This window comes from Solanum pennellii, chromosome 9, assembly GCF_001406875.1.
Source record: "Solanum pennellii chromosome 9, SPENNV200".
Lineage (NCBI taxonomy): Eukaryota > Viridiplantae > Streptophyta > Magnoliopsida > Solanales > Solanaceae > Solanum > Solanum pennellii.
The window spans coordinates 82,174,284-82,197,892 of NC_028645.1; the positions used below are offsets into that span (position 1 = coordinate 82,174,284).

Consider the following 23,609-nt stretch of genomic DNA (forward strand, 5'->3'; position numbering starts at 1 on the left):
CCCCTAACCCCACCCCCCCCTCCCACTCACTATTTATTTATTTTTTTCCTTTTCATTTTTTTTTTCTTCTCTCTAAACAAAATCAAACCAAACCCTTATTCCATTTTTTTTCTCTTTCAATTTCTCCCTTTTGCTCTCTCTGTGTGTGAAAAAAACAATGAAAATGGAGGATTTGGACCCAACTGCATGTTTCATGGTGGATGATGACCTTCTCAACTTCTCTTTGGAAGATGAAACTGTTGAAGAAGATGATGAAAAATCAACTATTACTAGCAAAGACCCACTTTCTTATTCTTCTTCGTCTTCAACAAACCCTCTTGTTAGCCTTCTTCCCCACCCTGTAAGTCACTTAAATTTCACTGATTGTTAAGTTTTTTTGTTCGATTTTCACCTTTTTTAGACTACCCAGAAGTTTTTTTTGGACCGGAAATGGTGTTTTCCGGTGAGTTGAACAAAACTTCCGGGGGGGTTTGGAGGGTATTTTTGTAAATGATGATGAAAAAGGTGGGTGGTTTTGAAACGGTTGTTGAGGGAAGACTTGGAAAGTTGATTGACTGGGTGAAAGTTGTGAGGTGTTTAGAGAGAATTGAATTTTTTTGGACTATTTTGCCCTTGTAACCCTAAGGCTACAGAATCATGGATGAATGACATGTGGGGGACTGATGATTAACAAAATTTTTTTTTTTTTTTGGAATTTAATTTAATTATTAATTAAAATTGGGATTTTTTGTTGTTGGAAGAAATGAAATGTGGGGTTATTTTGGGAATTTTGAAATGTCTACAACATGACTTTATTGGTTGTCACTATGTTTGAGCTGTACAAATAAATGTGCCATATCAGTTTCAACTTGCATTTCATAATGTACAAAGACATTTTTGCCCCTAGCATCAATGTTTATTTACTCTCCATTTTGTCAAAGTTGTGAATTGTACTAGTTGGAAATATTGACTTTTTGTTTCCTTTTCGTTGAGTCGAGTGTCTATCGGAAATGACTTATCCACCTCACACGAGTCGTGGCGGAGCCACATATAACACCCCTTTGTCGAAAAATTACATTGTGTAGCTAGTTAAAAATATATTTTTTAAAATTACGTATTGACACCCCTTGACGTCTAGGCGATTTTACTTATCTCTTAGTGGAAATTCTGGCTCTACCGGGTGTAAGATCGGTGTACAACCCACCCTCCCCAGACCCCACTTGTGGTTTCTCGCGGTGTATGTTGTTGTTCTTGTACTGTGTACAATGTCTTAAGCCTAGTACATGACTAGATTCCTTCCTAGATAATTTTTTATACTTCGATATAATCTAAATAATACAGTTAAGAGAACTTGTAAATTAAACAATTAAATTGAAAACTTGTTTGAAATAAGTGGCTTAGTTGAGATTATTATTTATTGATATATTGCATTTTGTAGGAGTGTGTAGAGGAAGAATTGGAATGGCTGTCAAACAAAGATGCATTTCCAGCAATAGAGTTTGGCATTCTTTCGGAGAACCCGGGTATGGTATTTGATCACCATAGCCCGGTTTCAGTGCTGGAGAATAGTAGCAGCACTAGTCACAGCAGTGGCAATGGTGTTGTTAGTGGAAATGCTTATACGAGCTGCTGCGTCAACTTAAAAGTTCCGGTTAATTACCCTGTTCGTGCACGGAGCAAGAGAAGACGTAGAAGACGGAGAGGTGGGTTTGCTGGCATGCCAAGCGAGCATTGTCTGCCGGTGACACAACAGAGTTTCAAGAGCATTAAGCAGCGTGAGCCATTGCTTTCTTTACCAATGAATTCAGCTAAGAGTGCTGCTAGCATTGGGAGGAGGTGCCAACACTGTGGAGCTGATAAGACCCCACAATGGCGGGCAGGCCCTCTGGGGCCGAAAACACTGTGTAATGCTTGTGGTGTGCGCTATAAGTCAGGCAGGCTGTTACCAGAGTATCGCCCGGCTAATAGCCCTACTTTCTCGGCTGCTGCGCATTCAAACTCCCACCGGAAGGTTTTGGAGATGAGAAAGCATAAGATTGGTGTGGGAGGAATGTTGATTCATGAAGCTTGTGGATATAGGGTAGGACAGTAGTGAGTCATCTGCAGCGTCTTTTCAGATATTTTTCTTCATTTACTATAGTTAGCATAGACTATAGGTTTTTGTTGTAATGGTCTTGATGGTCGGTGATTTGCTTTGGTTTTCCATCAAAATCCACTAGGAATTTTGAACTAGTTTGTTTTATTATATGCTTTTGAGATAGAAATCCAGAAAGAAGAGCCCCTAACAAAGATTTGGTTGTTTTTTTAATCCTTCCTTCTTACCTTTGTCATTTGCATGGATTGGAAATGATGCATTTTTGAATCTTGAGAATGATGTTTGTGGCAGTTGCTGGAAAGTACTTGCTAAGCAGTTTTAACAGTTGCAGAAGGCGGTGTTCGCTCGAGATGGAGGTATTGAAGTTTACAGTGTTCTAATTGTTTGAGGGGTTTGATCATCTTGCTTTGGTTTTTACCCCTTTATGTAACGAAGCGTTCTGCAATGTATTGTCTATTTGTTTGAATAAAAGAAAGAAGATGGAACTTATATGCAGAGTTCTCTTCTCATAGTTGAATGATGATTATATTCTGAGCAGTCTTCATGTTTGATTGTTGAAGCTGAAGAATTGTTTGGTAGACGATTCTGAAACTCGAATCTTAGGGCTTCTTTGTTTTCTATGTTGTGTTACCTCTACTTGTTCGACGAAAAAAGCAGTGAGTTTAACATAATGACCTTATGTTGACTATGATTTGCTGGTTTTTCTTGTTCTAAGTAAGTTTTTTTGGCTTGATGTACTAGTGCTGAAGGACTAGTATGAAGTGTTGAGTTGAGATACAGATATTGAGTTGGTCTCTAGTAGTATAATCTGTAATATTTGCTGTCTGTGTCACAGGTTGTGTGCATCTCGATTAATTCATGGAGTATTGCTACCTCCTTCCAGCACACGTGCTGGTAACTCTGTCCTCCAAAATTAGAAATTGCTTTTGTTTTTGTTTTTTACTGAAATTTGGTCGGCTGAGTTATTCAGTATCTGTGCTGGTGCGAGTCAACATGTATCGAGTAAAATACTTCAAGGTTTTGTTGGGACAAGATTTGACAATGTCCACCAATTTTTTTAAAATCTAGTTTATTAGCTCATTAGTTAGGTAAGAGTAGAAGTGACAATACAAAATGTTAGTGATATTTTTTGTTTCTTTGTTTTGTGCTTATCAGTGACTTGGATTCTATCTTTTAATAGTGGTCTTGGTTGGCTTTTTTCTTTGATCTTGATGGCTTTAACATTTGCTTTTAAGTCAGTTCCTGTAGATGACACTGAACTTTTGTTGTGTTGTGCATTTTATAAACCTTATTGGTTGTGAATTATATCAATTTTATACAAGATTTTTTACATATTAGTCAAAGGCGGCTGCACTCATATACTATATATGTATTTCTGAGTGGCTGCTATTTTCTCATGGTGTCACTAATATGTGTGTTGTTTACTAGTTTATGGTTACATATGATGATGACAATAATGAGTGATTTTAAATGATTTACTTGCTTTGACTCATGCATAGTTTCAAGGTCAGGTTGTCCGGTGTACGAAGCATTTTATATTAACGCAAGGTGTTACATTCCAAGGGTATGTGTTGTACTTGTAGGTGTCTTGCCTTGACACAAGTAGTATTGGATGATTCCATGGTTCGAAGTTGTGACCTATAGGTTATATGAAAACAAGTTTACTATTACTTTGAATTGCGGACCTAACTCGAGACCAACTCGAGAATCGACCATGACTCGAGAATCGACTCACAAACCCATTCCCCCATCCTAACCCTTGACGTGAGACCGACATGAGAACCAACCATGATCGAGGCTTGACTCCCAAACCTATTCCCCGACCCTAACCCTTGACGTGAGATCGACATGAGAATCAACCCTGACTTGGGACTCGACTCCCGACCTTATCCTCGACTTGGGACTCAGACTTCAAACCCAAACTAGGTTAAGATGTCGACTCCAGGCCCTATTCCAAACCCAAGACCTGACTCTCGACCTTGACCTTTCCATCCCGAGGTCGGCTCGTAGGGTTGGGGCAAAGTCAAATTTTGGTGAATTGTATTTTGACTTTAAATGTAATGTAGATATACATAATTAGAAACTATTTTTTTGCAAACTGATGATTAGATCATCATATTTCTAATGTTGAAGTCTAAAGTAGATTATTGTCTATCACCTAACTCAGTTTGACATGCGATTCGCTTTTACCCTTATAAAATATAAACAGACTAAATTATTTCATATTTTATAGACTTCTCTCAATCCGTCTATTTGTCATCACTAAATTATTGAACATGAATCAGAGTTTGCTAGGGTATTATTAGTGGTTATAAATACAAAGCATATTCATAGGCCGGCTCTTATGGATAAACCTATATTAGGAGATATTTTTCTTTACCAATTTGACAACTTATTTGCACAACATAATTAATACAATGCCTTTAAATAATAATTCACTAGCATGCTAGCTTTTTTTACAAATCAAATTATGGTTCCTTTCAAATATTTACCTTTATTTTTGACCGATTATGAAAATTCTGACTCCGATACTAATAAAATTACTCATACATTCCATGACTAAGCTACAAGATTTTCTTGTGTACAATGAATGGATGGTCTTTTCATGTTTGGTTTCATTGAGAGAATAAGTGAGACATGTGTCCCATGTCTATAAAAGAAATATTCACATACAATAAGTAGGGCATCACACAATCTATGTGAAGATTTTCTTTTAGGTTTTAGTGGTGGATATATTCCTTTTTTTTATATATATTTTTTTGTTGAACTTCCTAATTTCTAAAATTAGCATTATTGGTATTGTATAAACTATTGATACAATATAAAATAGTTTTTTATGAAATGATTTGCATATGTTTGAATTATTTACACATTTCAAAGTGTATGTATATATATGTGTGTATGTGTGTGTGTCTCACTTGCTTTTCTATTTTTTCATTGAAAAATATTCAATTGCTAATTTGCTATTTTTACTGATTTTGTGATTAAATTGGTGAGAAAGAAAATGTCCCTATTTTATAAAGAAAAATTAGAAAGCTTTGTAGTATATTGTTTTCACATATACAAATGATAGAAAATTAGGATTTAAATTTCACCATAGACCAAAAGAAAAAAACCACAAGACTTCTTCCCGTAAACCGTAGTTTTGGTGGTTAGAACTATTCGATAATGTTGATGATAAGTGATAAATATTCTATGAAATAATTAAAGTGTGTATTTGTTGATCCAAATATCCAAAAAAAAAAGTGTGCAAAAGCCTAAACGATCAATAAATCGAATCGATTTATTGTTATTCAATTATTGGGTCAACAATTTTTTAATGGTTTTATATAAGAAAATTGTCGATTTGGTTTTGGTTTTGGTTTTTTAATATTGGGCTATATGGTTTATCGATAATCCATTAAGAGGGCAGTAATTTATTCCTTACCTCTACATAAAAATTAAATATTAAAATCACGTATTTTAATTACTAGTTATTGTCTTTGCCCTTTATCCTTCTATTCACACTATTGTCCTAATTCTTTTATTTGTGTTTATACCTGTATAGTTCTTTTCATGTTTGTTGCTACTATCTTTATTTTATGAGCATTCTTCAAAAGTTACATTATTGTCCATTCAACAGTCGGATTAAATTGTTGAAGAAATTATATATTTATTGTAAGAATATTTTTTTATTGATTAAACAAAACATCGAACCATAAAAAATAAAGATCAATAAACCAAAAATTAATAAAAATATTTTATTTTTTAATATACTCAAAAATTAATAATTAATAATACATAAAATCAAACCGAACAGATCCATTCTCGTATCACCATTATCTCACCCATTTGTTTGAAAAGAAATGTCATAGAGGGTAGGCCCTATTTGGCCCAATAATAATACACTAATCTAACTTCAATTGTGTGGTAGCTAGCTATGTTTGTTGGCTAGTGAAATTTGTCTTTCAAAAATCAATGAAAAATTATAGAATTTTTCAATAATTTAAAACATTGTTTCATCTTTGGTCACAAAATGGGCAAAAATTGTAAGACACTTCACACATTATTTCATCAATAATTAAGGTTGTCCCCATATAAATAAGCAAAAAATTAACTCTAGTAATTATGATATCTTAAAAAATCTCTTAAACTAATTATCATAAAATCATAATGAATATTAGTGTTATACTTATTCACGTTTTCTTTTTTTAGTTATTTCTAATTACTTATTCATTTTGATTTATTAAGATATGACAATATTTTTATTCATTATATCCTCAATTAATTACTTTGAAAATAGTGGAACTAGTTTTTAATTCATCCACTTCATAATTTATAGGGATAAAATGGTCAACTCACTATATTAATTTGTTTTCTTAATCCGTATGCAAATTCAAAAGTGGACAAATAATCAGGAACAGAGAGGGTATGAAATTACACCCCACATTGGTCGTACTCGATGCACGAGACTTATCTAATTTTGTAGCTTTTTTTTCATGTATGATTTGTCGGCTACTCCCCCGTTCCTTTTTACTTGTCTAATAGATAATATTTTTAGCTATTTCGACGAACTCATTCAATGTTGAAAAGAATGCCATATAAAACCGTTATGACTCTTTATTTAGAAAAATAAATATTTTTTTTCTTCTATTTTCTTAAAAAAATAAAAGAAAATAGTCAATTTTTTATTGTAAAATTATCCAATGGCACGCAATTTTATTTTTTCTTATATTTTCAATTCATTCATATTAGCAAATTGTACCATATTTACTTTAGTCATTAACGAAATTTCAATATTAGCAAATTCTTTAATATTTAGCTTTGCCACTAACGAAATTTCAGCATTAGCAAATCGTCTAATATTTTCCCCTATCATTAGCGGAATTTTTAACCTTATCGTTAGCAAATCGTATCATATTTATTTTTCTCATCGACAAAATTTCAACAACGTTGTTTGTTTCTATCTCTTTTAGCTGCTATAACAAATGTTATTATAAGAAACATAGAGTATAACCTAATATAAGAAATAATCTGACTATACATCCTAACGAACTATATATTACCGTGTCATTCAACCAACTTTTATAACGAGTCCGAAGCCTAAAGGGTATAAAATGTTAACAAAAATTCCAAAACGGTATATGAATATTTATTTTAACCGAAAGGGCAAAATCGCTGGAAGGGCAGCGATTTTGTTTGCCGGAAAAAGTAAAATCGCTGCCTTAGCAGCGATTTCCAAAACAAATTTTTGTTAATGATTTTTTAATAAATCACTGCCTAATCAGCGATTTCTTTAACTTTTTAAATTATATATTTAAAAAAAAACTAAGAGCAAATCGTTGCAAGGGCAGTTTGTCTCCAATTTTTTTTTTTCCAATCAATTTTTTTAATTTTTTTTTTACAATTAAATTTTAAATTTTTTACAGAAATTTTAATTTTAAATTTTTCTACTACTTATTCCAAAATATTTTTTTTAAAAAAATAAGTAGCAATCAAATTTTTTCTAAAAAATTGATTTAAAAAAATATAAAAGAAAATTGGAGACAAATCGCTGCACTTGCAGCGATTTACTCCTAATTTTTTTTAATTTCAAATAAAAAATTAAAAAATCGCTCCTTAGTGAGCGATTTATTAAAAAATTATTTTAAAAAAATATTTTAGAAATCGCTGCCTTGGCAGCGATTTTACATTTTTCGGCAAGCGAAATCGCTGCCCTTTCAGCGATTTTGCCCTTTTGGTTAAAATAAATATTCATATGCCATTATGAAATTTTTATTAACATCTTATACCCTTTAGGCTCCGGACTCCTTTTATAACTTATCTACATTACCATTTATGAAAGTACCTACAACATTTTCTCTCCACAAAATAAATATATTAAATGATTACATGGTTTAAAAACTAATAAAATTTCATTAAATTCATAAATATTTAATAGTGGAGGGACCAAAATATATGCTCATAAATTAGGGACCATAAGTGTAATTATACGTTCTAATTAGTAATAATTATGATTGCTAATGAGAAATATTAGACAAAATCATCACAAACACATAAAAAAAGAATTAAAAAATATTTTTTTCTATAAAGATCAGAAGCATATGATTGAGAAGATATTTTTGTTTAATTATTTTGGTCGGTTAACCCTAACATGCATAGCACATGGAACAAAAATGATACTTATTGCTCTAATTAAATAGAGATAATTATTAGTGCATGGAAATTTTTATAAATATAATTTTAAAATTTTAGTGCATCTAAAAAATTGTTGGTAGGAATTGTCTGTAATTTAGTAGGAGTAAAAATAAATTATCTTTATTGATCGTGAGATTGATCGAGTATATTATTGATTTATGAGAAATCTTTATAAAGCAGATTAAAATAAATAGTAATCACTATGTTTAAAAGAGAAATGAATAGTTATTTAGACAAAAATAAATCGAGAAGTTAAATTTAATGAGTTTAATATTTAAGATATTTGATAATAAATGTATTATATCATTCAAATTGTGAAATCGATTTTCATATGATATGATAAAAACAATATCTATATAAGAAAAGAGAGAGTATATAAAGATAAATTATCGATTCATATCTCGAAAGATTTTGTATTTTTTTTGAGAAAAAGTTTTATGTCTTGTTTCGATTAATCTAAAGATTATATAAAACTTTCTAATTATTTACATAAAGTTATTTTCTTTGGGTTTTGCTTCCAAAGCCAAAAAACTTTTTTTTTTTTGACCTTTATAAGAAAGCACGTGCCTTTTTGTTATAATAAAAAACTTAATGGGAAAGGTTCAAATTTGGTAAATGAAGGGAAATGTTTTCTTATTAATATTTTTATTAAAAAAAAAAGTAATTTATTTATTTATTTTCTAGTGTTAGGTAAGTAATTAGAAAAATAAAAAAAATATTCCAAGAATATCTCTTAAGTAATTAAAAAAATGAGGGTAGGTGTCATGGAATTGGGGTGGGGTGGTCAAGGTACTAAAATACGATTCAGCAAAATATTTGATATATATATATATATATATAATTTAAAGAAAATAAACGTACGCTTCTACTCATCAACTTTAGGGTTTTGTTTATGGTTCGAAATAAGTCTCAGGTTAACCTCTATTATAAGTTGATTATTAGTAGCTTAATCGATTGGTTACCCAAGATCTGATGATCCAATTTTGCGTTTTATAATCTTCTTCCACTACCTCGTATTTTTTTATAAAAAAAAAATATACTATAATTAAAAACACAATTAAATAAGTGTGGGTATTGGGCCTTTTTGGGCCTTGTTTAGATGGTTTGAGATGTTTAGAAAGAAAAGTGGAGGCCCAATAAAAACAAGATCAACAATTAACATAATATAGATCAAATTAGAGTACTAATTATTTCTTTTATATTTTCAAGGTTTCGATTTCAAACTCCGAGTATGAAAAATTCTCCATATTGAGCGACAGAGTGGTTCCCTTTGACGAGGGGCTCTATTAGTCGAGCTACTTGATAATCTTTCGTACTATACATATAGATCAACAAGGAAATTCTTTCTTCGTTCATTTTAGTCGTTCAGTATTTTCACACATAGATTTTTGCTTTTACTTGTCACTTTTAACATATTAAAAACGACATTTTTTTTCTTATTTTACCTCAACATTAACTACTTATTTTTCAAAGTCTAAGACTTTGCACCAATTAATATGAATATTAATAATTTTTCTTACGGTATATACAAAATTCAAAATGGACAGAAAAAAAAGAACAAAATAATTAATTATTGAAAATAATAATTATTTCGATCCTCTCCGCGTTAATGATGCATTTGTCTGAGGAGTTTAGGTACATCAAATATATAGTAATTAATGTACTAATTTAATTAATTAGTTTATAATAATGTATTAATTAATTTGGATTTATATTGACCTTCAGCGTTGACCACGCTGTCAACTTTGGCCAGCTCGATACCCGCTGAATACAAATTTAATCTAATTGCTCTTATTGACATTTTTACCCTTGTTTAATTAATAAGATAATTAAATTTCCAAGGATAAAAGAGTAATTATTCGATAATTTTGAATAAATTAGGCATTTGTTTATATGTCGTACAACATAATAACGTACAATACAAGATTCAAAAAGAGGGGGTGGGGGTCAACTAGTTTTGAATATTTTTGCGATATAAAATTGAATTATTCATTTTCCAAGAATTAAAAATAATTTAGGTAGGCTACATCTTGCAATGAGTATAATGACAGTTTTAAATATTTACTTAAGACATCTTAGTTTAAGATAAAGAAATTTTATGTAGATAAAATTATATGAGAGATACTGAATATATAAGTAAATATATTTTATATTTTAATAACGTGTTTTAAAGTCGCGAGGTTCTTGGCTCAAAGAGAGTAATGTCCACTAGCGGGTTGTGCCATTACATAATACATATATTATTAGAGTCACTCTTATATTAATCTCGTCGATGTAAGCCAAAGTTCAATTAAATTAAGGCAAATTTCACGAAACAAATCTCAATGTTGAGCCTAGGCAAGTTCCATGTGATGGGGCAAACTTCGAGACGGAAATACTGAGTCCATAAAAGGAGAGTGTATTTGACATCCCAAACTAAGATAAAAATAATTTCACATAGACAAACTATAGGAGAGATATTGAGTATATAAATAAACAAGCATTACAACATCACTAGCAGAATTTTCTTTTAACATGATATATGGATCGATTTCTTTTAACATGATATAACATGATCGATAAACATTCACGTACGATATATTTCTAACGATATATTTAACTAAAACTAAAAGAATTTTATTTATTCCATCATAAATCACGATCGATAAATTTTTACCATTATTTTAAACTAAATGTAGGAAGACAAGAACATCAAATATAGACAATTATTAAATTTAAAAAGGCTAAGAGAAGTGTAATTTATTTATTGGTGTGATTGTGTTTGAAAGTTGAGTGGAAAAAGCCAAACCCCAAGAAGAGTAAAAAAAGAAAATCAACATAGGGATAGATGCAAACACTCAAAAATAATTAAAAGTCTACTCATGATATGACACCTCCATCAAAATATTCTTTTTGTTTTTATATTTTTCTTCCACACCAATATCATTTCTATTTCTCTTTTAGTTCCAAATACTATTTGAAATTTAGTTCCACATAATGTTATGTTTTTTTTTAAATTAGTTTATAAGTCTCAATTAATTTAAATTTATATCGTATAAAATATTTGTTAGGTTATTTTATATTTTTGGGCCTACTCATTTTTTTTAATCAATAATAAAGAAATCATATCTATCTCATTATAACTCTTAGTAATTATTGCAGTAAAAAATAGGGAAAATGCATAAGTACCCCCTTCATCTATGTCCCAAATTTCAAAGACATATTTATACTATATTAAGGTTCTATTACCGTCGAATCTATTTTATAAGTAATTTTTTACCCCTTTTCGGCCTACGTGGTACTAACTTGAAAAAAAAAGTCAACCAGCGTTGGGCCCACAAGACAGTGCCACGCAGGCCGAAAAGGGGTAGAAAATTATTAATAAAATAAGTTCAGGGGATAATAGGACCTTAGTATAGTATAAGCATGTCTCTGAGATTTCGGGCATAGGTTGAGGGGGTAGTTGTGCATTATTCCTAAAAAATACTTATTTCCTATGTATGATATAAAAGTTAATTAATTTTTTGTAAAAATATTTTTCTTTTAACAATTTGTCTACTATTGATTGTGCATATTTCTTAAAAAATTATAAATAGAAGGGTATTTAATTATATTACCCTTTGAATATATTTAAAATATAGCAGAAAAATTATTATAATTAATGATAAAGATAAATTATGAACTATCTGTAAAATTATCCATTGATTTCATAAAATAAATAATTACCATTGGATTAGTATACTGGACAACTATTGTTAAACAGAAGGAGTACTTAGAGAGCAGTATATTAATAATCAATATTATTCTCCATCCCTTTTCTCTATTTTTCCCCAAATGTTTTTGAAGGAAAATTTTCCATTAGTTTTGATATTTTTAAGTTTTAAAACAAATGACCACTAATAGAATTATACACTATAGTTGAAAAAAATGGAATCCTACCAATTTTTTCAAGGATCAAATAATTAATACCAAAGACTATCACCAATATAGGTTTGTGTGAATCATTGATTTAGACATAAAGTAAGTGCTTTAAGAGGCTATCAACTTCAATACTCATGGTTCCATTGGTCCACTTTTTTTTTTGAGTTTGGTAGGTCCCACCTTATACTTGGTTGCAAAATGGGTCCCACTTAAAATTGGTGTTAGAACCAAAAAGGAAAGTAAATAGACAAAAATATTTAGATTTGAGTTTGAGTGTTTTATCTTTAATATAAGATGGTAATATTATATCATCAATAATTAGATAAATACATTATACATAGTTTGTATGAGTTTCATTTTAGGATATCTTTAATTATGAAAATTATTTCTATTATATTTATCGTTTAACTGAATAAATAAATATAGAAGGATTGAAATTGAACAAGTGAAAATAAGAATATTGCATTCTTTAAAGCGATGCTTATTTACGAACGTCCAAATCAATCCCTCAACAACCTACAATCAAGAATATTGTTGTTGTAATTTTCACAGCTATATATATTAGTTATATAGTTTCAAATATTATCCGATTCGATCATGATATAAGTTATTTATGTCCTTATAATAGTATCGACTCTACTTAAGTATGACTTACCTGCTTTTTGCTCATATAGAATTTCAAAATTTGATTTCCCTTCTAATTATGAGTCAAAGCGAAAAACTATATAACATCATCATAAAATGTTATAAAATTTTAATCAGAAGTCTCGTACTCAAATTTCACGAATAGAGTACATATACCATAGCAAAGCATCACATCTGACTTCATTTTCACTACACACAATTTTCAGTGCCAAAAGAAACCCCAAATAAAACAATTTAAAACAAAAACTCCAAAACCTGTCCTAATCTCAGAATTCCATAATAAATAAATTATTTGCATTTATTAACTTGTAATGCCTAAAAAGTTCACAAATTTGTATACTTTTTCAAGCACTCAAAAAGGCTAACTTTATGATATAGAGAAGCCAAAAGAGATTAGGACTTTTGAGATAGAGTGAAATTAAAGAATCAAAGATTTTATATATAAATTAGAAAAAAAAATACATCAAGCTATTTTGAAGTCCTCATCATCATCATATATATTGAAGAAATTAAAGCTTAGTGAAAGCATGCTTTGTCTGCCATTAAAGCTTCAATGAAGAACTCATATCCATCCTTTCCATTTACCTAAAAGATCCATCACTATCATTGCCATTTGGAAAAGAATTGGTTTTTGTGTTATATTTTCTTTGAATAAAATAAAGGGGTTTTCTTGATTCAGTGTATTTGAGTTTTTCCTTTTTTTTTTTTTTGGCTTGTCCTGAAATAAAGGTTGAATCTTTCTCATTTTTATCCAACCCCTTTTCAAAATCTTGCATGTATATAGGAAGATCCCCACCATTATTGGAAAAATGTTGGAGGTTCTTGGTTTTAGATATAGTATAATCTTTGATTTTATCTTTTCCTCAATTCATGAATTCTATGGTCTTTGCTCTGTCATCATCTAAAGGAATTACTTGAAAGTTCTTTGCTTTTTCTGGGTGTTTGGTGGAATTCAGCTCTTTTTGACAAGGTGATGGACTCAATAGCCCAGAGGTATGCTAAAGCTTAGATCTTTAATGAGTTTCTTATTTTATTCCTGAATTCCTCATTATTTAGTTGAGTTTTTTGGGCATTTCTGAGTTGATTGGAGTCTTTGAAGTTAGTTGATTAATTGGTATATGTAGAACTTTTTCTGGTTTGTCTAGTTTATCTAGTTAGTATTGTCTCTTCTTGATGATTGACCTTAAGGGTGTGGAGGGTAGGACTTGGATTAGGGTAGTAGGTGGGCGGTGGCAATGCATTGTCTTGTTGTCCGTTCATATTGGTAGACATACCATTGCTCATTCTGTTACTATCTATTGATTCCTTATACCTTGATTGTGTACTGTTTTGTTGTAGTTTCTGTTCTGCTACTCTCTATTGTTTTGCTATTATGTGTTGATTCTTGTACTTCCGTTACTTCTTTTTCTGGACTGTTTTTCTTTGATCCGAGGGGCTATAGAAACACCTCCCTACCTCTGAGGTAGGGGTAAGGTTTGCATACACTGTAGTCTATACACTCCCGAGACCCTACTTTGTGTGACTACACTGGTTATGTTGTTGTATTTTGTAAGTATTGACACATAGTTGGATTAACAGGTCAAACTGAGACTGTCTTATTGGAAGTTTGTTATGATGTCTGGAGATTTTGAATCAAGAAGTGGTTTGGTTTTTCTAATTTGGATAAGTGCTTTGTTGGCTGCTGTACTATTGCTGGTTTCTCCTGCAGAAGGATTGAATCAGGAAGGAATGTACCTTCTTGAATTGAAGAAGAATTTCCAGGATCCGTATAACTATTTGGGGAATTGGAATCCAAATGATGAAACTCCTTGTGGTTGGGTAGGTGTGAATTGCACTTCTGATTATAATCCAGTAGTGCAATCTCTTTATCTGGGCTCTATGAATCTTTCAGGCACGTTGAGTTCTAGCATTGGTGGTCTTGAACATTTAGCTTATCTTAACCTGCCTTACAATCAACTCACCGGGAACATTCCCAAAGAGATTGCAAATTGCTCAAAATTGCAGTCTCTCCAGCTCCATTATAATACTTTTTACGGTCCGATTCCTGCTGAACTGTATAACCTGTCTAATTTGAAGGATGTGAACATTAGCAGCAACATGATCTCTGGTCCTATTGCTGAGGAGTTTGGGAAAATCTCGTCTCTAGTTACTTTTGTTGCATACACCAATAATCTTACCGGTCCAGTGCCTCGATCTATTGGAAATTTGAAAAATTTGACAATATTTCGAGTGGGGCAGAATGCATTTTCTGGAAGTTTACCTACAGAGATAGGTGGTTGTGAGAGCTTGGAATCTCTTGGTCTAACACAGAATTGCCTCGAAGGAAACATACCGAAAGAACTTGGCATGCTTAGTAAGTTGAAAGAGCTTGTGCTTTGGGGAAATCAGTTCTCTGGTTATATTCCAAAGGAACTTGGAAATTTAACACAAATTCAATTGCTTGCTTTATATCAGAACAACCTGATTGGAGATATTCCTGCTGAAATAGGTAAACTGAAAAATTTGATGAAGTTATACCTATACCGGAATGGATTAAATGGTAGCATTCCAAGGGAGATTGGAAATCTTTCTATGGCAACAGAAATTGATTTCTCAGAGAACTTTCTGAAAGGAGAAATTCCAGTTGAGTTTGGCCAAATAAAAAGTCTGAGACTGTTGTTTCTTTTCCAGAATCAGCTCGAAGGCGTTATACCAGATGAACTTACTACTTTAAAGAACTTGATTAGTCTTGATTTGTCAATTAATCACCTAACAGGTCCTATTCCATTTGGTTTTCAGTATCAAAGGGAATTGGTTCAGTTACAGCTTTTTGAGAATTCTTTAACTGGTACTATTCCTCAACGTCTTGGCATTTATAGTCGACTTTGGGTGCTTGATTTAAATAACAATCAACTCACAGGAAGAATTCCTCCATTCGTTTGTCAGAATTCCAATTTGATTTTGCTGAATCTTGCATCAAATAAGTTGCACGGATATATTCCATCCGGTGTTCTTAAATGTGATTCATTGGTGCAACTTCGTCTGAATGATAACAGGCTAACAGGGACATTTCCTTCTGAGTTGTGCAAATTGATAAACCTGTCTGCTGTTGAACTGGGGCAGAACCAGTTCACTGGTCCAATACCTCCTGATATTGGATATTGCCAGAAGTTGCAGAGGCTTGATTTCTCAGGCAATAGTTTCAATCATTTGCCAAGGGAGATAGGAAATCTTACCAGGCTTGTGACGTTCAACGTCTCAGCAAATTTGCTCACTGGACCAATACCTCCAGAAATTCGGAACTGCAAGGCACTACAAAGACTGGATCTCAGCAAGAACAGATTTACTGATGTTATACCTGATGACATTGGTAGCTTGTCGCAGCTAGAACGTCTTTTGCTTTCAGAGAATAAGTTATCTGGAAAGATACCAGCAGCATTGGGGAGCCTCTCTCATTTGACTGAGCTGCAGATGGGCAGTAATCTACTGTCAGGTGAAATACCATCGGAGTTGGGTAATCTTAGTGGCTTACAAATTGCAATGGATCTTAGCAACAACAATCTCTCTGGAAGTATACCACCTAACCTTGGTAATCTTATCCTATTAGAGTACCTTTATCTCAACAACAATCATTTGAGTGGTGAAATACCAAGCACATTTGGAAACCTGACAAGTCTCTTGGGCATTGACTTCTCATACAATGACCTGACTGGACCACTGCCGGATATACCACTCTTTCGGAACATGGATATCAGCAGCTTCATTGGAAACAAAGGTCTTTGTGGTGGGCCTCTAGGTGAATGTAATGCATCTCCAGCTTATGATGCCAATAATCCTCCTAGAGTCGAGAGTGCAGATTCTCCTCGAGCAAAGATTATTACTGCAGTTGCCGGTGTAATTGGTGGAGTTTCTCTTGTTTTGATTGTGGTAATTTTGTACTATATGAGGCAGCATCCAGTTGAGATGGTTGCAACCCAGGATAAAGACCTGGAATCTTCAGATCCAGACATTTATTTCCGTCCGAAAGAGGGGTTCACTTTCCAGGACTTGGTTGAGGCTACAAACAATTTTCAGGATTGTTATGTTCTTGGAAGAGGAGCCGTTGGAACAGTTTACAAGGCAGTCATGCAGTCTGGACAAACGATTGCAGTCAAGAAGCTTGCTTCTAACAGAGAGGGTAATAACATCGACAATAGCTTCCGTGCAGAGATCTTAACTCTAGGAAAGATTAGGCATCGTAACATCGTAAAGCTATATGGCTTTTGCTATCATCAGGGTTCTAATTTACTTCTCTATGAGTATATGGCCAGAGGTAGCTTGGGTGAACTGCTTCACAGTACTTCTTGCAGATTGGATTGGCCAACTCGCTTTATGGTGGCTGTTGGAGCTGCTCAAGGACTTTCTTACTTACATCATGATTGCAAGCCCCGGATCATCCACCGTGATATAAAGTCCAATAATATTCTAATTGATGAGAAGTTTGAAGCTCATGTTGGTGATTTTGGTTTGGCAAAAGTTGTTGATATGCCTCAATCTAAGTCGATGTCTGCAGTTGCTGGCTCATATGGCTACATAGCCCCTGGTATGTTCTGTTTTCTCCCGGACAACTTCTTATGTTCCCTTGTTATCTATAGAAATATGTCGAGAATTGTACTGCCATTTGATCCTTATTCCTACATATCTATCTGTATCTTCACTCTGAAAGTGTTACCTGTTTTTGTTGATTTGAATAGGATTTTCTTGTTGAGATTAGATAGTTAGAATTGTATGCAACGTCTATTTCTTCGATTATCTGAAGACAACAATGAAATGCTTTTAACTTTTATCTGTTTATACTTCTCATTTTATATGTGTTCTATGCCAGGAGAAGCCACACAAACTGCTCTATGTATCTTACGCGAACTTTGGCAACTCTTCATGATACATGTGGATCATTCTTGTTCCCATATATTTATGTTCATTTAGATATTCGACCATGTGTTGTTCTCTTTGAAAGTCTAATTCTTCTCTTTGTGATATGAAATGGATATCTTGTTGAAGTTTAGTTAAAATTGTTTACGGAACAAGTTAATTTCTTTGATGAAATGACAGAATACAAGAAAAAATGCTTTTAACTTTCTCCCTGTCTATGTAGTATCCCTCTCGTAATTTTCATTCTGTGTTGCATAACCATTTTTATCCTTTTCAATTGATGTTTTGTACCTTCTCTGTTGCAGAATATGCTTACACCATGAAAGTTACGGAAAAATGTGATATCTATAGTTATGGGGTAGTCCTTTTGGAGTTGCTAACTGGAAAAGCACCCGTACAGCCCTTAGAACAAGGCGGTGATCTTGTCACATGGGTGAAGCATTATGTTAGGAACCATTCATTGACACCAGGGGTACTCGATAGCCGATTGGATTTGGAAGATGTAATTACTGTTAGTCATATGCTTACAGTTCTTAAAATTGCTCTAATGTGCACTAGCATGTCCCCGTATGATCGTCCTTCAATGCGCGAGGTTGTTCTGATGCTGATTGAGTCTGATGAGCAAGAAGGGAACTTTATCTCATCTCCAGTTTATGATCTCCCTCTGAAAGATAATTCCTTCTAGATGCATGTAAGAAGCAAATCTCAATTAACTTTGATAATTTTTTAGTACTAATTCTCCTTGTATTTTTTTTTTCTTAATGGCTAAATTATAGATATTCCCATGTATATTTCTCATAGTGAAAATTTCATCAATCACTTTCTAGAACTAGTTTGGAGGTGATTGATGTTATTTCAATAGTTCTCCATCTGAAGGTTATGGAAAATAATATGCTTTATGCTTTTCTCACTATATATCGAGGGCTACCTAGATGCATCTTCTATAATGAAATTCTAGTTTCGGTATCTTATTATCTCGTTGTTGTTTCTGTTTGTTGCTATTGCCTCTTTCTCACTGTTTGTTCAGTCGAGGGTCTTTTGAAACAACTTCTCTACCTTCTCAAAGGTAGTGGTAAGGTCTGGTGCGCTCTACCCTCCCCAGACTTGTGGGATTACACTAGGTTCGTAGTAGTAGCTGTTGTAATGTACTGTGCATATGTTCACTGATAAGTACTTAGTATCTTTTGTCTCTATTTCTGGACTTTTTTGGTCTAACCATCTGGTATTCGAAGCCCATTGGTCCCTACTAATCGAGACTCGTGCCAGGCAGGCCCACTAAAGGAGTAAAGCTCCCTACCAAGAAGTTCTCCATTTCCGGGGCTTGAACCAGACATATCCGAGTCGCAAAGGACTGTCATGTTGTTGGCAGGGACAGTTAGCTCTTAAATTTAAATCATCTTTGAGCACTGCCTTATGGTTCATATTTAATTGTCCGCTTCAGGCCTAGGTCCACATGGAGTTGTCTTTGGGGCTACGCCACATCGAGCCCCAAAAGCACACGTACCATGTGGACTAATGCTATGCTTTACAAAGCTCTTCACTATTCTCTCCTCTTTTCTGACGTGGAATTCACCTAAGGTATCATATGCACCCCTTTTTCAAAAGCTTACCAACCTAAAAGCATGACTCACCCTCATCGGCCCACACTCCGTCATGGACATCACAACAATCTACTTGAGCATTGCTGGACAATATTACCTGATACTTGTGCTAGTGGGAGCTAGCCCGAATAACACCGTCATCAAAAAAAAAAGTTAGTCTGTAGCCGAAAATGTTGCCTCTAGATGTGTTCTTGAGTGTGAAATTTACAATCTGCTTAGAGTTGCTTTTAACCTCTGTTGCTCAGATCCTCCAAAAATACATAGCTTTAGAACAATCAGACACACCAGACTATATTTTTGAAGAGTCTGAGTAATGTAGCTTATTTTTTAGTCACCATTTTCTTGTAAATACAGTAAGATACAACTTCAACAGATGTCTATAGAGGAATTGAAATTCTAATCTTTATGAAATTTGAATGTGATAAATGCAAAAAAACTAAATATAAGACTATATATGTATGAAAAAGAAACATAAATAGAAATTTATCTGTCACTCTGTTATAGGATATTATAATGTTTATACAATATAGAATAAAGTTGGTTCTTCAAATAGTAATTCTAGTACTTATAAAACTATTACTTCCTCCGTTTTGGAAAAGAATGACTGGATTCAGAGTACGAAAGTCAAATAACCAAAAGTTCATCGTGATTACCGATATCGATCCCATACTCAGAGATTAAATTTACATAGTTAGAAACTCACACACAATCTTGATTCATACTTACCTATTTCTCCCAACTTATTAGTACAAGTCCTTAGTTTTTCTCTCTTTTGCTACTAGGAAACAAAGGACATGAAAATTTATTTAAAAAAAACTGAAAAAAACAAACACTTCATAGTTGAAACAAAAGAACTACTGCAACAATAATAATAATATTGCAGAAGTTTAACAGATAAAAACTTTGATTAGCAATTAATAATACTCATTAATCTACTTATAATTAAGTGCTTCTCTGAAGCATTTCTTGATACCTCTTGAAAGATTCAAGCTTTTGTAATCTCATCCTTTTGTGAAACTTCTTGATGAACAAGTCTGCAACGTTATCGATCTCGTCTTCAAGCACAAAGTTCTCTCCTTCTTCCTCTTTGAAATTCCTTACCATGTCTATAGCTGATGCATTTGGATCACCTAAGTACTCGTCCTCTTCATCGAACAATGAATGTGTTAAATCCGGATACTTATCATCATCATAATCGTAGTTTTCTCCATTGCTTAATAGTAGTATCTCTTCGTTAGCCTCGTTATGCTGATAGTGTACATGATCTTCACCGACTTCAGGGGCGTGGTTGTAGACTAGTACAATGGCCTTATTGTTTTCGTCTTCGTGATCTTGATCTTTATGGCCTAATAGTGAATGAATCTTGTGAGAAATGGCCTTAGTTCCTAGGCCAGATAAAGAGAGTTTCTTGGATTTGAGCAATGATAAGACCATTAACTTAGCTTTTATTGCCTCAGTTTTGCTTTTGATGGCTGTTGATTTTGATTTGGTTAGTGTGGATAGTACTGAAATGACATGTTTTAGGAATTTAATTGCTGAGTTGTTCTTCATGACTACTGAAATAATCTGAAAAATCATCAAATATGAAACAAGTTTAAGTCAAGATATGAAGTATTGTATGAAGTACTCATATTGACATGATAACTCTAGTTTGTGGAGCAAGAGGATGTCAGTGCACAAAGCATTCCGCATTAGTAGGGTTCTAGCAAAGATCTTATATACGTCGGTGTATAAAGCATCTTGTATTAGCAGGATTCTGGGAAAGATCTTATATATGTCGGTGCACAAAGCATCCCACATTAGCAGGGTCCTGGGAAAGATCTTATATATGTCGGTGCACAAAGCATCCCGCATTAATAGGGTTCTGGAAAAATTTTTATATATGTCGATGCACAAAGCATCTCGCGTTAGCAGGGTTATAGGATGGATCTTGTATGTCCATTTTGTGGAGTAAGAACAACAAGAATTAGTGACAAACAACTTATATCGCTAAACAACAAAAACTCGTTACTGATTCTATTTAACAACAGATTATCAAAAAATCATGCTAGTTACGAGCTATTTAGCGACAGATATCCTCGTACAAACATGTGATAGAATTACAAACTATTGAAAAGTATAAAATGTACTCCAAACATAGAATAAGAAGAGTTATTATTCACAAATCTTACCTTAAAGAAATTGTTCAACACCAACCCAAGAGCAAACTTCTTTTGAATATCAATTTATACTTGGCCAAAATTACAAGTGACCTCACTTTGATTTTGGTTTAAACAGCCAAAATTTTCTTTACTTTTTTTCTTCACAACTTTTCTTTTCTAGCTCCTTGTGTGACACATCCAAAAGTATTTGTAGGACACTGTATATGGTTTCTTTCAACTTCAATATATAAAGCTAACTTTGATATTTCTTGGGAAGTGCACATCCATCAACTTTCTCCCCACCTTACACCTTTTTAAAAAATAATTTAGTGTCGAAAACACGTTTAAAGTATCGCGTTTTGTGAGTTTCAAATTGATTTATAGTTTTCTTTGCCTATCTAAACTGTATTCCTTATTTAAATACATATCGACGCTGAGTTGGCTAAATATTTGTGCCTAGTCGACAACATGCGCTTGTAGGCCAGCTCAACATTGAGGTGTGTTTAATCCAAAGAGCGACAGTTGAGGTGTGAAATTTGCGAAAAAATGATAGTTTTTGTTAGATAATTAGAATATAATGGATAGTTATGATGTGAAATATGTGAAAACATATAGTAATAATGTATACGTACATTTTATCCTTCTAAATTTGACTTGTAAAATTTTACTGAATATGTTGTTATTGTTATCTGAACCTCTTTTCGGCCCTGCCTTCGACAAAGACATAATAATATATTATATTTACTAAAATTTTTATAGTAAAGTACGTAACCTTCAACTTTCTCACCACGTTACACTTCCATTTTTAAGTGTTAAATCTTAATTACAACTCTTTTTCTCTTATACTTCCTGGCTAGCTTCTAATTTTATTTGTGTTTGGATCACAATTAATTTTCGAGTTAGAGGCACATTCAAAATATGAACTTTATGAATTTAAGATATTTTATAACAACGTAATTTATTTGATTTTTTGAATTCATAATTAACATTATATATACAATTTCCGTTTCTACTTATAAAAGTCTAGATAAACAAAAAAAATCACATAATTATCTTTATTTTTATGATTTTCATTCACTTTATTGACCGTTCGATTAGTACTTCCTAATTTCTTCTCTTCTTTTAACTTTTCATTTTTCTCACCACATGCTATGCACTAATTCACAACTTTACCATTATTTGTCTTTTTGCCTAAACAAAAGCAGTATCTTTTCCTACTTCCACTACACATCATCAACAAAATAATACAAAATAAAGTTTACATCAATAACTTTTCCATGAAGTAAACTCAAATTAAATTTCAGTTTTCTTATTGGTTGATACATGACCATACCTATATAAATTGGTAGGGGAAAAAAGATTCTTGCTTTATCCAAAGGCGAAAAAGTGTTCGATCGTAGCAGACTCAAAATTTTATTAAGGAATTTTTTGAAAATGTTGGGAATTTGAATTTGAAATCGCTTGAATTTTAAACCTTCTTAATGACTGTGCCAATTATAATCTTAAATTCAAAAAATTCATGTACATTCACAGAAAAATAACGTATATATACCATGTAATTTTTTATCGAGAAATTTGGATGAACACCTCACATTCTCCTAGATCCAATTTGGGATTAAGAACATGATTAGAAGCTAATCAAGACCAATTATATGAAAAAAGTATTTTAGTGTATTAGATAAAATTTCCACTTTAATACACATGCTAAAAAAGATATATAAAGTTCAATATAATTATAATTTGTAAGTTCCCTATTCGTCTATTCTTTTTTTTTTGTTTCCCTTTTTTTTTCTTTGCTTAGTGACGAATCAAAGCTTATTTTATCTTCTTTTTTTTTGTTTTGTTTTGTTTTGAAAGAGAAGAGTGTTTGGTACGAAGATGTTTTTAAATTTTTTCATGTTCGTCAGTTAATTTATTATAAAATATATTTTTTTTAAAAAAATTCTTAAAAATAAGGAAAATGACTGTCGTAGTTAAAAATAAGTTCTACAGATATCATTTCATATTGATTGTGTTTGCCTCACCTTCCAAAACTATTTTCCGCCAATTTCATCACTCCACTACTCTCACGTTATTCCTTTATGTTCACCTTTTATGTTATTTATCTAGATTATATACGAATATAAAATATTTCTAAAAACACATGTACCCTGCCTCTTTTTTGTTTCTTCGAAACTAAGA

The 23,609-nt window shown here is 32.4% G+C and overlaps 3 protein-coding genes across 4 annotated transcripts; 2 read left to right on the top strand and 1 right to left on the bottom strand.

Annotated features, from left to right (window-relative positions):
* The first annotated feature begins 52 nt into the window (after window positions 1–52).
* On the top strand, window positions 53–2,597 carry LOC107031761 (GATA transcription factor 1-like). Its single transcript, XM_015233231.2, has 2 exons — window positions 53–340; window positions 1,418–2,597. Exons 1-2 carry the CDS (start codon window positions 158–160, stop codon window positions 2,069–2,071), a joined length of 837 nt encoding a protein of 278 aa, XP_015088717.1. The 5' UTR covers window positions 53–157; the 3' UTR covers window positions 2,072–2,597.
* A 10,539-nt stretch (window positions 2,598–13,136) lies between these two features.
* Window positions 13,137–18,601, top strand: LOC107031481 (probable leucine-rich repeat receptor-like protein kinase At2g33170). 2 transcript variants are annotated; one of them, XM_015232878.2, is made up of 3 exons: window positions 13,137–13,789; window positions 14,375–17,357; window positions 17,992–18,601. In XM_015232878.2, exons 2-3 carry the CDS (start codon window positions 14,408–14,410, stop codon window positions 18,369–18,371), a joined length of 3,330 nt encoding a protein of 1,109 aa, XP_015088364.1. In that variant the 5' UTR covers window positions 13,137–13,789; window positions 14,375–14,407; the 3' UTR covers window positions 18,372–18,601. The 2 variants fall into 2 exon arrangements, with proteins under 2 accessions (XP_015088364.1, XP_027775512.1); XM_027919711.1 differs by lacking the exon at window positions 13,137–13,789 and having other exon boundaries at window positions 14,499–14,614; window positions 14,688–17,357.
* A 1,306-nt stretch (window positions 18,602–19,907) lies between these two features.
* Window positions 19,908–21,713, bottom strand: LOC107029715. The gene is made up of 2 exons (XM_015231159.2): window positions 21,459–21,713; window positions 19,908–20,853 (listed from the first exon to the last, which is right to left on the bottom strand). Exon 2 carries the CDS (start codon window positions 20,836–20,838, stop codon window positions 20,230–20,232), a length of 609 nt encoding a protein of 202 aa, XP_015086645.1. The 5' UTR covers window positions 20,839–20,853; window positions 21,459–21,713; the 3' UTR covers window positions 19,908–20,229.
* Window positions 21,714–23,609: the final 1,896 nt, after the last annotated feature.